At 47.5% G+C, this 15,665-nt stretch overlaps 1 protein-coding gene across 3 annotated transcripts in view; it reads left to right on the top strand.

Annotated features, from left to right (window-relative positions):
• Nucleotides 1-11,576: 11,576 nt before the first annotated feature.
• KCNN1 (potassium calcium-activated channel subfamily N member 1) overlaps nt 11,577-15,665 on the top strand; it is a 138,927-nt gene continuing 134,838 nt past the window's right edge. For 2 of the 3 annotated variants that reach the window (XM_088478554.1, XM_088478556.1), the window contains exon 1: nt 12,462-12,519. In XM_088478554.1, the coding sequence (XP_088334680.1) occupies nt 12,490-12,519 (30 nt within the window). In that variant the 5' untranslated portion in view covers nt 12,462-12,489. Of the gene's footprint in view, nt 11,663-12,461; nt 12,520-15,665 lie in introns of those variants that run through there. The other variant, XM_088478555.1, reaches the window with a different exon arrangement.

The following is a 15,665-nucleotide window of genomic DNA, read 5'->3' on the forward strand; positions in this document are numbered from 1 at the left end:
GGAATCATTTTCATACACCACCTTCAACTATTAAATATTCCAATTATAATCCCACAAAATTATATTATAAATAGATATGAAAAGGAACCTTCTGTATCATAATCATTTTCTTTAGCATATATATTTCAACAGCAAAAGAAACTTTGTGAACATATGTCATGAGTAGATCTGGCAAATGGACATAAACAGCACATTATTATAATACATGATGAACCATATTTTCCTCATGGTTGCCCATCCTTTAACCCTTATTGTAGTCGTCAGTGCCACAGACTTTTGTTTCCTGTAAATGTCTAAAATATTGGGCAAATCCACAGTGGTTAGACTTAAATGGTGTTAATTATGTCAGTTTGTAATATAACCACATTAGTATCATATTTGCAAACAGGCCCCTTTATCAATAATCGCATACTCAATGCGATCTGGGTGCGACAATAGCATCTATAATCACATTGCACTATGTGATCATACCGTCCGGGTGTATGAAAGAGCACCCACAGGGACAGGGGCTCCGAAAGGAACCCATCCCTGCGATGTGCTGGGAGGGCAGTGACCGCATCAACGGTCTCTTCACTCCTGTACCGGGACTCCTGCCATGCGTGGTCTACTAATAGAACGCCATCTTTAGATGGCATAAGCTGCGGGGACCAAGCTCCAGAATGCGTAGGTAAATCCAACAGCATTGCATAGAAACCTATGGGGGTTGTGGCTGCTGGCAGAAATTGAGGGACAGCAGCAGATATCAGTGATATATATTGCTGTCCCTCCATAATACATCTGGGGAATACTTCATATTTGTGACTATCCCCCTAAAAAGGGTGTTTCCGGCGAATATGCCGCAAATAGTTAAAACTGAGAGTAACTAAAGTTACTGCCAAACTTAACTCCATAATGTGTAAATACATTATTAAATATAAACATTTGATAATTTTGAATCAAATAATTAACACTAAAATCTTTAAATGTTAAGTAATTGATACCAAATTCACAATGGCTTAAAAACTTTATATTATTCAGTAAAGTAATACAACATTACACACTCACTCCGTGTGCCATAAACAGTGCCATAAATTACAATAAACAGACACACAAGCATCATAAATTATTTACTGTGTTTCCATATAAATACAATCATGCATTGTAAATCAAAATGCCACAAATGCTGCATAATAAAGACACTCACAGAATCAAACTCTATTTTATTTAACAGCCAGCCACAGAGATTAATATTTTATTGTGCAATCAATAACAATAAAGTTGGTTGGCCAATTGGCAGTCCACGAGGGATTTTTGAGGCCACAACTGTACAGAGAACGTCCAACACAGTATTGGATGGTTTCCAATCAATAGAGCTACAGTAAAAAGGTTGACAGTGTCTAGATAGACACCAAGGCCTGGATTCAATTGCCGCGAAAAGCCAGAATCCGTGAAAAGGTATCGCTGATTGAGACTTTTCGCCAGGCGGAAACTTATCTCCGTAGTCAATTGCAAACACTTTCCGCGTACGCGAAAACGCATTGCAATGTAATAGGTGAAAAAGATTCGCCTCTGAATAGGTGGAGAAAAAAAGTGCAAAAACACTGTTTTGGGATGCAAAGGTGGGGAAACCACTCAGCACCCTTGGGACAGCCCCCCAAAGGATAACTGCGTAAAAGAAAAACTAAAAAAATTGAGGAACACCCCTAAAAAACACTTTGAAAATGGGGGCGAAAAAGTGCAAAATGGGGTAACAAACTTATAAACTAGCGAAATAGACTTTAGGGGGGTCTGCAAGTATGGGTGAGGTGTTTTTTTGATTGCAGGTGCTTGCTTCAGGTAAATTTTTTAACCTTTTTCGACTTTAAACCGTGCTTGCACCCATTTTCAAGTACCATAAATTTGACAGGACTACTTATTTTCTTGAAAAAAAACTGCTTAATGCTATTCTTCACCACTTGTGCAAAGACGCTAATTAGAAGAAACTGACACCCCTTAAGAATCCCAAATAGCTTTATTAGGGCTATTCGGGGGTATGTTCATTGATCCCCAATGTTAGTGCATCTTTTAGGGGGTGTCAGGCTGATTTCCCCAATTCCGACAGCACTTTTCGCCTGGTTTGCATTCACCAGGTTGCGTTTTCGCGTGTTTTGGAATTGAATAGGGCAGAGGTTCCCAAAGTCTGCCATTACAGTCCACGTTTTAGGGATATCCAAGCTTGAGTCCAGATGGTTAAATCAAATGGATTGAGGTACTAATTAAGTCACCTGTGCTCAAGCATGGATATCCCTAAAACGTGGACTGTAATGGCGGACTTTGGGAACCTCTGGAATAGGGTGAATTGCAGGACGCGCGCGATAAGTTTCCGCTGCTAAAACACGCGATGTAGGCAAAAAGTCCGGCAGACAAAAAAGTATTGCAGGTGCAAAACTAGTTGAATACGGGCCCAAATGGTAGACAGGCAACAGGTATACAGGTAGGGTTAGGTACTAGGATGGATGGTTAGGGTTAGGCACTTACCCCGACATTTAGGGTTATGCACTAGGAAGGAAGGTTAGGGTTAGGCACTTACAGGGTATGGGTTCCAATCAATATATCTAGGTCTACAGGTACAAAAGATCAACTGATACAAAAGGTCGAAACAAAAAAGGTTATGGATGAATAGTCAGCATAGTCAAAAGGTCGACATTGGAATGGTCTACACAAAAATGGTCAACACATATTTATTTTTTAGGGTTAGGCACTTATTGGAGGGTTAGGCTCTTTTTAAAGGATGGTTAGGGTTAGGCACTTACCCCGACAGTTAGGGTTAGGCACTAAGAGGGATGGTAAGGCACTTACTGGAGGGTTAGGATTAGGCACTTACCCCGACGGTTAGGGTTAGGCACTAGGAGGGATGGTTAGGCACTTACTGGAGGGTTAGGATTAGGCACTAGTAGGGATGTTTAGGGTTAGGCACTTACCCCGACAGTTAGGGTTAGCCACTAGGAAGGACAGTTAGGGTTAGGCACTTACTGGAGGGTTAAGCACTTACTGGAGGGTTAGGCACTAAGAGGGACAGTTAGGATTAGGCACTTACCCCGATGGTTAGGCACTAGAAGGGAGGGTTAGAGTTAGGTACCAAGGGAAGGGTTAGGGTGAAGATTACGGTAAAAAAAAACATGTCAACCATTTTTGAGGCAACCATTCCAATGTCGACCTTTTGTACATCAATCTTCATCCATGACGACATTTTGTGCGTTGACTTTTTGTACTTGTCGACCTATTGCCTGTCTACCAGTTGGTGTCTACCTAGACATTGTTTACTTTTTTACTATAGATTTTTTAATACACACCCGTATTGTATGATACAATTTTTTTAGCTTTTCTAGCCCGTGAAAGAATAATGGGGTCTATTAAGCAAGAAAATTGTACTTAAATCATGCCGAAACTAATATTTCCACATGATTTAAGTATCCCAGCTATGCAGGAAAGGGTTAACGGAGAAGATAATTATCATCTCCATTAATGCCACACTCTTACAACTATGCACTTTTGAGAACAAGTCAATGCTCTCTACAGCAGTTAGTTTTCTGCTATTCAGGTAGCAGGAACACGTAAAAATAATCCTTAAAGGCGTACTTTATATAACGCCATCTGAGAATGGCGTTATATAAGGATAATCCTAATTTCTGCTGAAAACTGCAGGGACAGATGGCTCTCGTCCTATCTGTCCCTGCAGCCATCGGAATCTCCTCCCATTCTATGCCTCTTATTCGGTAGTTGCACTGCCAGTGTTCCCGGCAGTGTAATTGCACAGCTTTGCAAAATGCATATATATATATATATATATATATATGCTCAGTCTTGCCATGGTGTATGACCTGTGATATGAAACTGTCTTCCACAACCTCACCTTTGTAGCAGAGTTTGGCTGTCCCTCACCAAGTTTTAAGCCTCCTACATAGCTGTTTCTGTTACAGTTAATAAATGTGTCATATGAAAATGATGATTTTTATGACCTGTTTGGTATGATTGGTTAAGCATACACCTGACTATAATCAGGCCCGCCAAGAGGGGGGGTGGCCTAATCGCAGGAGGCGTAGCCATGTCCCCTTAGGTTAAAAAAAAAAAGTTGTGTGCTGCGCGCTGGCGAGGGAGGTGTAGTGAGCCCCCTCAGCCCGGCACATAACCAGTGGGGGGCTTGATCGCTCCCCCCACAGGCATAAGAGACTGCTGTGGCTGCTTTTTAGCAGCCTCGAGCAGTCTCCCAGTGCAGCCCAGCACACAGCAAAGTGTGCTGGGCTGCTGTGATGTAAGAGGGGGGGCGCGGTGCTGGACCCGGGCCCCTCCAGCAAGCCCGGGTAATTAGTACCTCCCCCGCCCTCTCGGCGCCCCAGACTATAATCCTACAAAATCCCTGATTTTGTGCAAGTGCACCTAGAAGAATTGATGCTGTTTTGAAGGCAATGGTTGGTCACTCCAAATATTGATTTGACTTTGCATTTGTTAATTGCTAAAAAATATGAGATATGGTAAGAACTTACCCTTGTTATCTCTATTTCTACGAAGTCCATAGGGTTCCACAGGATACCTTGGGGTATAGGTGTGACGTCAGTCGCAGGGCACCAAAGAGTTAAGCTTTCAGCCTCCCAGGATGCACTAGGTCCCCCTCCTATACCCCGCCCCCGGGCCAAGGCACCTCAGTTAGTTACCAAGCCATAGGCCGGAGGAGGAGAAGGAAGAGAGAGAACAAAGATCTGGACACATACAAGAATCACATTCTCACCAGAGGGAGACGGAAAACCGGTGACCAGAGCAAAGCCCATCTGCAGCACAGGTGCGACAGGGCGGGAGTCCTGTGGAACCCTATGGACTTCGTAGAAATAGAGATAACAAGGGTAAGTTCTTACCATATCTCATATTTTCTACTTCAGGGTCCATAGGGTATCCACAGGATACCTTGGGGATGTCCCAAAGCAGTATCCTTTAAGGGTGGGGACGCTCCTGTGCAGAAAGGAGAATCCGCCGCCCGAAGGAAGCATCCTGAGAGGCGAAGGTGTCAAACCTGTAATACCTCACGAAGGTATGGACAGAAGACCACGTAGCAGCCTTGCAGATCTGAACTGCCGAGGCACCACGTCGAGCTGCCCACGAAGGACCCACAGACCTAGTGGAATGAGCCTTCAGAGAAGGAGGGACCGGTAGGCCTTCATGAAGATAAGCTCCAGAAATAGCCATACGGATCCAGGCTGCCAAAGTTTGCTTTGAAGCAGGCCAACCCTTTTTACGGAAGCCAAAGAGGACAAACAAAACGTCCGACTTCCTAAACGAAGAAGTGCGGTCAACATAAGTCCTTAAGGCCCGCACAACATCCAAAGAGGCCTCACCCACGGAAAGACCCGGTGAGTTAAAGGCCGGAACAACTATTTCCTCGTTAATATGAAACTGGGAAACAACTTTGGGAAGAAACTCGGGCCGAGTGCGGAGCACTGCCCTGTTCCCATAAAAAACCAAGAAAGGGGGTCTACAAGAAAGAGCCCCTAACTCAGAAACACGTCTGGCCGAAGCAATGGCCAGAAGGAAAACAGTCTTAGCTGTTAGCCATTTAAGATCCACTGAGCCCAGTGGTTCAAACGGCGGTCCTTGGAGAGCCCTCAGGACCACAGCCAAATCCCAAGGCGCCACAGGTGGAACAAAGGGCGGCTGAATGCGGAGAACACCCTGCATAAAGGTGCGCACATCCGGGATTGTAGCAATCCTACGGTGAAACCAGACAGATAGGGCCGAAACCTGTACCTTCAAAGAAGCAAGGCGAAGCCCATGATCTAGTCCCGCTTGCAGGAAGGCGAGAATCCGAGACAGACGAAACTCCCGCGGTGCATAACCTCTCGGTCGACACCACTGGAAGAACGTATGCCACACGCGATGGTATATCCTCGCGGAAGACGGTTTCCGAGCTCGCAACATGGTACGCACCACAGAGCTGGAAAACCCCCGGGACCTCAGCATGGCCGTCTCAACAGCCACGCCGTCAAAGACAGCCGAGTCAGGTCCGGGTGAAGGCAAGGACCCTGAGACAGAAGGTCCGGTCGTAGCGGCAACCGCAGAGGAATGTCCACGGACAGACCCTGAAGGTCTGAGAACCAGTGCCGTCTGGGCCACGCGGGAGCTATCAACAGGAGCGTCCCTCCTTCCTGTTTGAATTTCCGGATTACCCGTGGAAGAAGGGAGACCGGAGGGAACAGGTATGCGAACCGGAACGTCCACCGGACGGACAGAGCATCCACCAGAGACGCCCCTTCGTCTCTTGTGCGAGACCCGTACACCGGCAACTTGTTGTTGTGCCGGGACGCCATGAGGTCGATTTCTGGAAGACCCCACCTGTCCACCAGTAGTTGAAAAACGTCCGGGTGCAGGGACCATTCCCCCGGATGAACGTCCTGGCGACTTAGAAAGTCCGCCTCCCAATTGAGCACTCCCGGGATGAAGACCGCTGATATGGCCGGAAGATTGCGCTCCGCCCAAACCAGGATCCGAGAGACCTCTACGAGAGCCGCCCGACTGCGAGTTCCTCCTTGCCTGTTTATGTAGGCCACGGTGGTAGCGTTGTCCGACTGGACCTGCACCGGGCGACCCTGGAGAAACCGCTGTGCCTGCTGGAGAGCATTGAAGACCGCACGGAGTTCCAAGATATTTATTGGAAGCTCCGCTTCTGTCGGCGTCCACCTGCCCTGGAACAAGTGTGGACCCGAAACTGCTCCCCAGCCCCGAAGACTGGCGTCCGTTGTCAACAGGACCCAATTTGGAACCCAGAACGGACGTCCCTTGTTGAGGTGGTTCGTCTGTAACCACCACGTAAGGGACAGGCGAACCTCCTGGGTGAGCACAATCGTCTGGGACTTCAGAGACTGAGTCAGCCCGTTCCACTTGGACAGGATCAGGTGCTGCAGAGGTCTGGAGTGAAACTGGGCGTATTCCACCATGTCGAACACCGACACCATGGAGCCCAGTAACCTCATCGCCGAGTGTAAGGACACCCGGCGGCTGTGCAGACAACTGCGCACCCTTGACTGTAAAGCAGAGATCTTGTCCTCCGTCACGAAGATCCTTTGCTGTCCCGAGTCCAATAAGGCTCCAAGATGCAGAATCCTCCGAGACGGGATTAGAGTGGACTTCTGCCAGTTGATTAGCCAGCCGTGCCGTTGCAGCAGTGCAATGGTCAGGTCCAAGTGGCGTAACAGGAGCTCTGGAGATCCTGCCACCAATAACAGGTCGTCCAAATACGGCAACATGCGGACTCCCTGCAGCCGCAGAGAAGCCGCCATGACCGCCATCACCTTGGTGAAAACACGTGGTGCTGTTGCCAGGCCAAAAGGTAACGCCCGAAACTGGAAGTGGTCGCTGCTGATTGCGAACCTGAGGAACTGTTGATGGCGCCAAAGAATAGGGACATGCAGGTAAGCGTCCTGTATGTCCAATGACACCAAGTAGTCCCCAGGTTCCAGCGCCAGAATGATGGACCGTAGGGTCTCCATCCGAAACTTCGGGACCCGCAAAGACTTGTTGAGTGCTTTGAGGTTGAGAATCGGACGATATGACCCATTGGGTTTCTGTACCAAAAATAGATTTGAATAGAAACCCTGGCCCCTCTGGGAGAATGGAACCGCCACTATAACTCCAGCCTGGAGCATAGTGTGCAATACCTTCCGCAGCTCCGTAGCCTTGTTCCGGTCTGATGGGAGACCCGTGGTGAAGAAGCGAGCCGGGGGTCTGTGCCGGAAGGAGAGGGCGTATCCGTGAGAAACCACCTCCAGAACCCAAGTGTCTGTCGTAGTGGTCGACCAACACTGGGCGAACTGTAGCAGGCGGCCTCCCACCCTGGGATCCCCCAAAGGGAGGCCCGGACCGTCAGGCCGCAGGCTTGTCATCTGGCTTGGGGGCCGGACGTCTGGTACTCCATGCCTGCTTCCGGGGCTTGACCGATTTCTTAGGGCCAGCCTGTCGAGGAAACGACTGTGGTTTGGGCCTGCCCTGGGCCCTAGATGACCGAAAGGACGATGGTCCCGAACCAGAAGGAGCAGCGGCCGACGGGAGACAGGCAGATTTGGCTGCCGCCAGCGTGGCCACAATCTTATCCAGATCCGGACCGAAGAGAACTTCTCCGGTAAACGGCAACGCTTCCAGACCTTTCTTGGAATCTGCGTCCGCCTTCCAGGATCGCAGCCACAAGGTGCGACGAGCAGCTACCGCTGCTGAAGAAATTCTAGACACCAGAGTACTAATGTCTAGAGCCGCCTCGTTGATGTAGGTGGCCGAATCACGGAGATTGCCAATCAACTCCGCCTGATCGGCCGGACAGTCGGATTCAAAAGAAGCCTCTAATGAATCCGCCCAGCGCTCCATCGCTCTGGCAACCCAGCAAATGGCCATAGCCGGCCGTGCTGCCCCCCCTGCAAGGGAATAAGCGGACTTCAGGCAGATTTCTACCTTGCGGTCCGTAGCATCCTTAAGGGAGGACATGGATGGCATCGGCAATGTGGCACTACGGACAAGACGGGTCACGTGAGAATCCACCTGTGGAGGGGATTCCCACTTCGCAAAATAATTATCCGCGAACGGATAAGCCACCGCCAGGCGTCTCTGCGGCTGGTATCTTTTGCCAGGTTGTTTCCACGCCTCCTCTAAATGGTCCACCAACTGACCCGAAAGAGGAAAGACTGTGGCATCGCCCTTCACATCTTTGAAAAAGGCATACTTAGATTTAGCCGCTGGGGGAACTTCGTCCTCAATCACCAAGGCTGTGCGGACCGCCCGAATAAGTCCAGGAATATATACTTTGGACTTAGCATCAGCGTCCTTAGTATGGAGAGGTTCCTGATCGTAAGGATCTAGAATCTCCCCATCATCAGACGTCCCTTCGTCATCCTCATAAGGAGCGGACAGAGACGCCACCGGCCGTTTATGAGGCCGCATCACAGACTCCCCTTGCAACACATCCGACAAGTGCTGTACAGAACTCGTCAGGGAGTTAACCCACGCTGGCTCCTGAGAACCCGGGAGCGGGGAAATAGGGAGACTGTGGGGTACCACCAATTGTCGTGGGAACCCCTGCATGGGTGACGACACCACAGACTGCTGGGACAAACCCATCGGAGTAAACGCGGGCTGCGGAGCTAACTGGCCCACTAAAGCTGTTAACGCCTGAGCGAAACAAGCCCAGGGCGGCTCCTGTACCGGTGCTGTAACCGTAATAGGCCGCGCCATGGACAAACACTGCCGGCAAAGGCCCTCCGCGCTACCCTCCCCCTCCGCTAACGGTACTTTGCACGTGGTACACTGTAGCCGGAGGGGAAAATCACTTTCAGACATGATGGCACCACGTATGTGACCTCTCTCACCAATTAAGTATTAAATAGGCGAGAGACCACCCTGCAGCACCGCACCGCAAGGGCTTTAGCAGAAAGAACAGGGACAGTAATAAAGCTGACAGTTTAGATGAAGAAAAGATTACAGGCAGCAGCGCTAGCACAGTCACATACAATGCAGAGAAATAACAATTCCTGCACTAACAGCGCTGATCACTCAACTACACAGACACAGGGCCTGGTAGGACACAGCGCTGCATACACAGACCTGACCACAGCGGAGGAGAGGTATGCGGGGGGACCCAGACCACGATGCTTCCGTCCAGCGCTTCCAGCAGCGTTCACCATGCGTTCTGGAGAAGATGGCCGCCGAGGAGCAGAGAGGAGGCTGGCCTGGGGGAGGAGCGCTGCCACAGGACCAGTCGGCAGCATGCAGAGAGGGCTGTGTGCAGCGGGGGAGGCGCCGGCTGTGAGACAGGGAAGGCGCGCTCCCCTGGCATGCATTTAACCCCTGGGACGCCGCAGTGCTACCGCTCTGCTGCGGTCCGCTGTCCCAGGGGGTAGTGGAAGCGCAGGTTGGTCGCCTGGCTCCACGCTGCAGCCAGTCCCCAGGGAGCCCCCTGCCTGGGGACTTAGGACCATGTGATCAGCGGGGACCCACCGCGGGACCCCGCTGCTTACCTCTGTCCCCCTTGAATCCGGCCATGGTCCGGAGCATCTGGGGTCACCGCTAGCTGTGACCCCAGACGCCCACCAGCATCCCCGGATCAGTACCGGCGTTCTGGTACCGGCGGGGTGTAGGGAAGACAGCATGGACGTCAGGACTGACTGTCCATGCTGTACATCCAGTTGTGCAGCCACAGCTGCATGAAGAATAAGCTTCAGGGGCTCTTCTAGCCCCCACTCCAACAGGTGCACCCGACTCCGGCCGGGCACCAAACTAAACTGAGGTGCCTTGGCCCGGGGGCGGGGTATAGGAGGGGGACCTAGTGCATCCTGGGAGGCTGAAAGCTTAACTCTTTGGTGCCCTGCGACTGACGTCACACCTATACCCCAAGGTATCCTGTGGATACCCTATGGACCCTGAAGTAGAAATAAACTATTAACACTTCTATTTTTGAAAGCATTCTTACTTTGAAGCATTTTTCCACCGCTGCCTAAAACTTTTGCAGTATTATATATATAATTATATATATTTATTTTTATGTGCACAATATATATAGCTTTTTCTAGTGCTTGTCTTCTCACACATTCTTCCAAGGAAACTCCTCCTGGGCCACAAAGGAGTGTGTTGGGGAGGGAGCAATAAAAAGGTAGACAAGCGCTGGGAAGCCTATATATAATAAGCGCACATATAAGTATATAAGCTATATATACTGCATGGAGATGGGGAATGCACAGTGCAGGACAGTCTAAGCGGATAGATTGCCTGCAGGGAATTCATAGGGACTGTGAGTAAATAGCTCGGTTAAGTAATGAGAAAAAGAAAAACATTGTGTGGATGTTGTCTGAAAATATTCGGGCCAAATATCGACATGCTGTATAGACCCTATTAAGTAGAATATTGGTAGCCCTTTCCATGAAAACTTGAACTGTACTTATAACAAAACATAATTACCTGAATTACATGTAGTTCCATACAAGACATAAAACAAAAAATAAAACTTTATAAACTTCAGCTTGTTATGCAAAACTTTTTCAAAGTAACTTTGTATAGAAATTTACATATATTCAAATTATTAGCAGAGTTTCGTCATCAACAGAAATAAGTTCTAGCTTGCAAAAAGAGATTCAAATGCATAACTGCATAACTACAAACAAGATGGTGTATGCAATGTTCTCCATAACACATACATGCAGTTCTACAAATACCCCACATCAGTGAGACATATTGTGCAATGTAAACACAACACAGAACTGCTTGCATCCAATGCAACTGACTGAGGGCATTTGGTTGGTTGCAAAACCTACATATCTTTATAGTGCAGATTTTAACCCTCAACTCGAAAAAGAGCAGTTAATCCTGGAATGGCAGCTTACTCGAAGTACTGCTGCAGAATTGTATAGGGGGAGTGATAATGACCATTCATGTTAATGCGACTATTTCCCTTTAAATATGGGTGGAGCATGTAGTACACAGAACTGAAGACATCATGAGGGTAGTTGTGGCGTAAACAGCCAATAAGAGCGGGTCCATTGGAATCCAACGTACCCCAAGAGAAGCAGAGCTAGCAGCAGAGCAGAGAGGGGATGCTGCAGCAGCACAGGGCTGTCCCACTGCAGAACAGCTGCAGAGCACAGGGAGCTGGAACTATCCCTTCATCAGGACCAGTTGACAGGTAAAGGGATCTGAGAACTGACCTCTATCCCTATGGAAGGAGAGTTGTCCTTCACGACCACACATTGTATGGAAGTGCTACTTCTTCTGTGTTTTTTGTCCATAGCTCTGCGGGTACATGGAACTGTCCTTCAGCTGCACACAGCATTCCTAAGTAGTAGCTATGCCCTGCCTATCTATTCACTTCCCCAGCCCATAGAGATGAGTTATCCTCCTTCACAATAGCATAGCATAAGGGAATAGCACAGACACACACACAAATCATCTGGCAGTAAATGAGCCGTCTTTCCCCTCAGGTAGAGCTGTGTATGCCCGTTCTCCTGCGCATTGTAGAGCTTATCTATACCATTCCACATTACAGCAGCGTGCTATATATTACCTGCAGTATCAAAACTGCAGGAATAGGGGGTGTCTACCAAATCCCTCACATGATGCTCAAGTAGCAGAGAGCATAGCAAGCCAAAGCTTCCCCAGCTCCCCACCCATGCCAGGCACGGCATGTCTGCAGCCAGGTCACCCCTTGCCCCCAGCCGCAGCATATAGAGCCATCCTCCTCTGTCTGGCCCGCTGGATTGCTCTCCTGAGCAGCGTTACCCGTTCTAATAGTGGGGGGAGGGACTCGGGCTAGAGAGAGGAGACATTGCAGCATTGACCAATCTACAAGACCAGGGTGGGCTCCTCGGCTGCGGCAGTGCGGCGAATGCCACGGAAACTTCTCTCGTTTCCACCCAAGATGAGGCACCAGAAAGAGATTTTATTGTAAGACAATTAGCATCCCATGTCCTGGAGAAGTGTGCCTGCATACTGTTATGCCAGAAGATTAACCCTATGTGGCTTGGTTTCCAGTTCGCAGCATGGGTGAGTGGGTGGATAATGGGGTATTGGCATCTTTCCTATAAAAGGGGGGTACAGGTACAAATAAGTGGCTTAACCCTTTAGTTGCCCATAGGGCCTAAATATCTTAACAGAACACTATTTGTCCTAGTGCCAACAAATTGCGTCAGTGGCACCCAGATAGCAGGTTGTGACTTTCATTCTCTCCAAAATCAGAACCATCCATGTACTGTATGAGCGCTGAGGTTGTGCACTAGCGGGTAATTATGTATAGTGCTTGGTACATGTTGCTAAAGAAGAAATGGATGTTTATTGTAAGGGGTGCGGGTGAGATTACTGTGATGCTGTATTTGGGGTGGTGATATACCGTAAATTAAACAAAAAAAGCGTTGTCCTAAGGGCTCATGCTGCCGGTTTGTTTCTACTCTTTAACACGTTCGGCGACAGAACGTGGTGTTTGTCTGCAGAAAGTTGTAAGTTGATGATTGCTGAGGGGAAGATGCATGTTGCCATATCATGGTACCTTGTGCAGACCTGGAATGCATTGGATCTCCTCTGCAGCAAGTACGTGTGTTACAGCGCTGCATGGCACCGGCAGGCTCGGGGGTTTCACTAGGGCTCTAAATAATTAGATAAGAAATTTGAGGACAAGAAATGAAACTCAGTTCAGAGATGAAGATGGCATGAATAATACATGGGTTATAAGTAAGGAAAGATAGTATTACTGTGAGGGAGGTTGTCTAGTAGAATGGAAGGAAGGTGTTTGAAATTGAGTGTGAGGCAGAAAAAGTGGAATGGAAATTGTAGTCATTTGTTAGACTTGTGTCATTTATTTCATTGTGTGATGTATCATTGCTGCATAATTGTATAATGTATATCTATGCTAATAATGTGTGGCAATGCAGTTAAATGCAGAACACTAATGCGTTTGTGTATATGCCTTGGAACAAGCCTGTGCCATTTCATTTGCGTTTGTTTGTGTATGTCTGTGGTGGGGATTTTATTTGACATCTGTCTGGCTTTGTCATCTATAACGCTGCTCCTCCCGTGTGTATACTGTATATACTTTTACCAAATGCTATCCATGGCCCTACACTCCCACAATGACCTTTATCTTGTCAATCTCCAGCTTGAAATGCGGTTGTCCGCCCAGAGGTTGTCATCAAGAGGTACAGGTGCCATACCAAGGAGGTCTCTGTTTAATCCCCAGGGCTAGGATAGATGATGAGATTACTGGGTGATTTTACAGAGAGGACAAACTAGCAGTAGATAAGAATCTGTCTGTATTCTGTAGAGAGCCATTTGAAGGACATGTTTTGATCTGAAGAAAAACTGCTTTCTTACCATACCCTCCTCAGTTTATTCTAGTTCCCCATGGCATCTAATTCTACCTGTTCTATATACTTAGTTATCCCTACCATGTGATTCCATTCAACAGAATGTTCTCTGTCCTCATCCAATCATGACCTATGACTTCTTCACCTTCAATTTGCTCCATTCACTTGTTTTTTTTTTATTCTGAACTGATTTTTCTACCTAGGCAATTTATTTCACATGAATTCCTGCTACTTCTTTATTCCTTTAAGTCTCCATCTTCAACTATATGCCCTTTACCTTCCCCAGCCTTGTAACTTACTGTTCATTCAATTTCCTTGAAATGTGTTCCCACAGCCCTGTGACTCTCTCTTGTTATTGCAAAGATCCCTATCATGATGCTCTCAAGTTAGGTTATTCACCTAGGCAGATCCAGGCAAATGTAAAGCAGTTTGGCATCGAGCGGCCTATTTATCATTAAATATTTGCGGCATATTAACTCATGTTTTTGGGGGGATACCAGCAAATATGAGGAATCTCCCAGATATACTATGGAGAGATCGCAGCAGATATGTCCGATATCTCCTGTAGTCCCTCCATTTCCAATAGCAGCTGCAACCCCCATGGGTTACACTAGACGATATTTTGAATGATTTGGCTGATTCCGACGCATAGATCGACAAAACTTGCAGTGTCCACTAACGATAACAATGCCGATGTGCGGTCCCAAAGGTCGTTTGTCGTATCCTCAGATCTTACCTACATGCAGTAAGATCTGACAATCTTGTTAACGAGATTAAAGTCGTTGTTCAGATCGTGTCTCAGATTACACAGTTTATGCATGATATCGTTTGTCCGAGAGTGCTGGGGAGTTCAAGGGAAATCGTTGACGACATCGCATCTTTTGCCAGTCATCTAGTGTGTAGACACCTTAAGTGTTCAGATACACTTCCAATTACAAAAGCACTCTTAACCACTTAACTGACTTTAGTTTTGGCAAAACCGGTCAGAAATTGTTGGGTCCGCAGGAGAGTCCGGGGAGTCAGAGGAGATCCATTCTGCACATGTTGTAGAACGGATTCCTCTTCAAAACACAGCGGGTCAGTGCGGTCGCAACTTGTCAACTGAAGCACAGTTAGCTGTGTTCGCATCCCATGGGACTGCATCAGTTAAGTGGTTAATTACCCTCAGTACTGCATGTCCACAGACTCCTGCCTCAGATATGTATCCTTCTATGTGTAAATGTATTATACTTCTTAGGGGTGGTATTTCTATATAGTGAATTTTAATGTTATATGAATCAGTGACCTTTTCTGTTTCAGTGGCCATTATTTCCAGTTTTCTGATCTCTAAACAGACCGTTCTATAAACCCTAATACTTATTTCAGTGGTTCCCAAACTTTTTTGAACCACGGTGCCCTAGAGTATCAGCACTTTTTCACAGCACCCCAAAACCAAAAGTTATTGAGAAATTCAGAACAAATTTAAAGTGAGGTAAATTGTGCTTATCTGTCATCCATAGGTTCAGTTACTGTATGTAGTGTTGGACAGGTTTGTACTTCTGTTTGTCCACATATTTACATTACATTGAAAATAAATAAATTGATTTGGTGCTTGACCACCAACCTGAGGCACCCCTGCAAGTGTCCTGAGGCACCCCAGGGTGCCACGGCGCACAGTTTGGGAACCACTTGCTTATTTCTTTCTAAGCTTAAAAGCTTGCTTCCCCTGGGCTTATTACAAGGAAATGTGCTTCTTTCATTACTTTATTATAAAATATTTTGTTCCTTGAACACATCATACAGCAGCAAACATGTGTTCTGCTGATTGTGTTTAAATAATGTGTGAAAAAGGTA

This window comes from Taudactylus pleione, unplaced genomic scaffold, assembly GCF_031769625.1.
Source record: "Taudactylus pleione unplaced genomic scaffold, aTauple2 ptg000214l, whole genome shotgun sequence".
Taxonomy (NCBI): domain Eukaryota; kingdom Metazoa; phylum Chordata; class Amphibia; order Anura; family Myobatrachidae; genus Taudactylus; species Taudactylus pleione.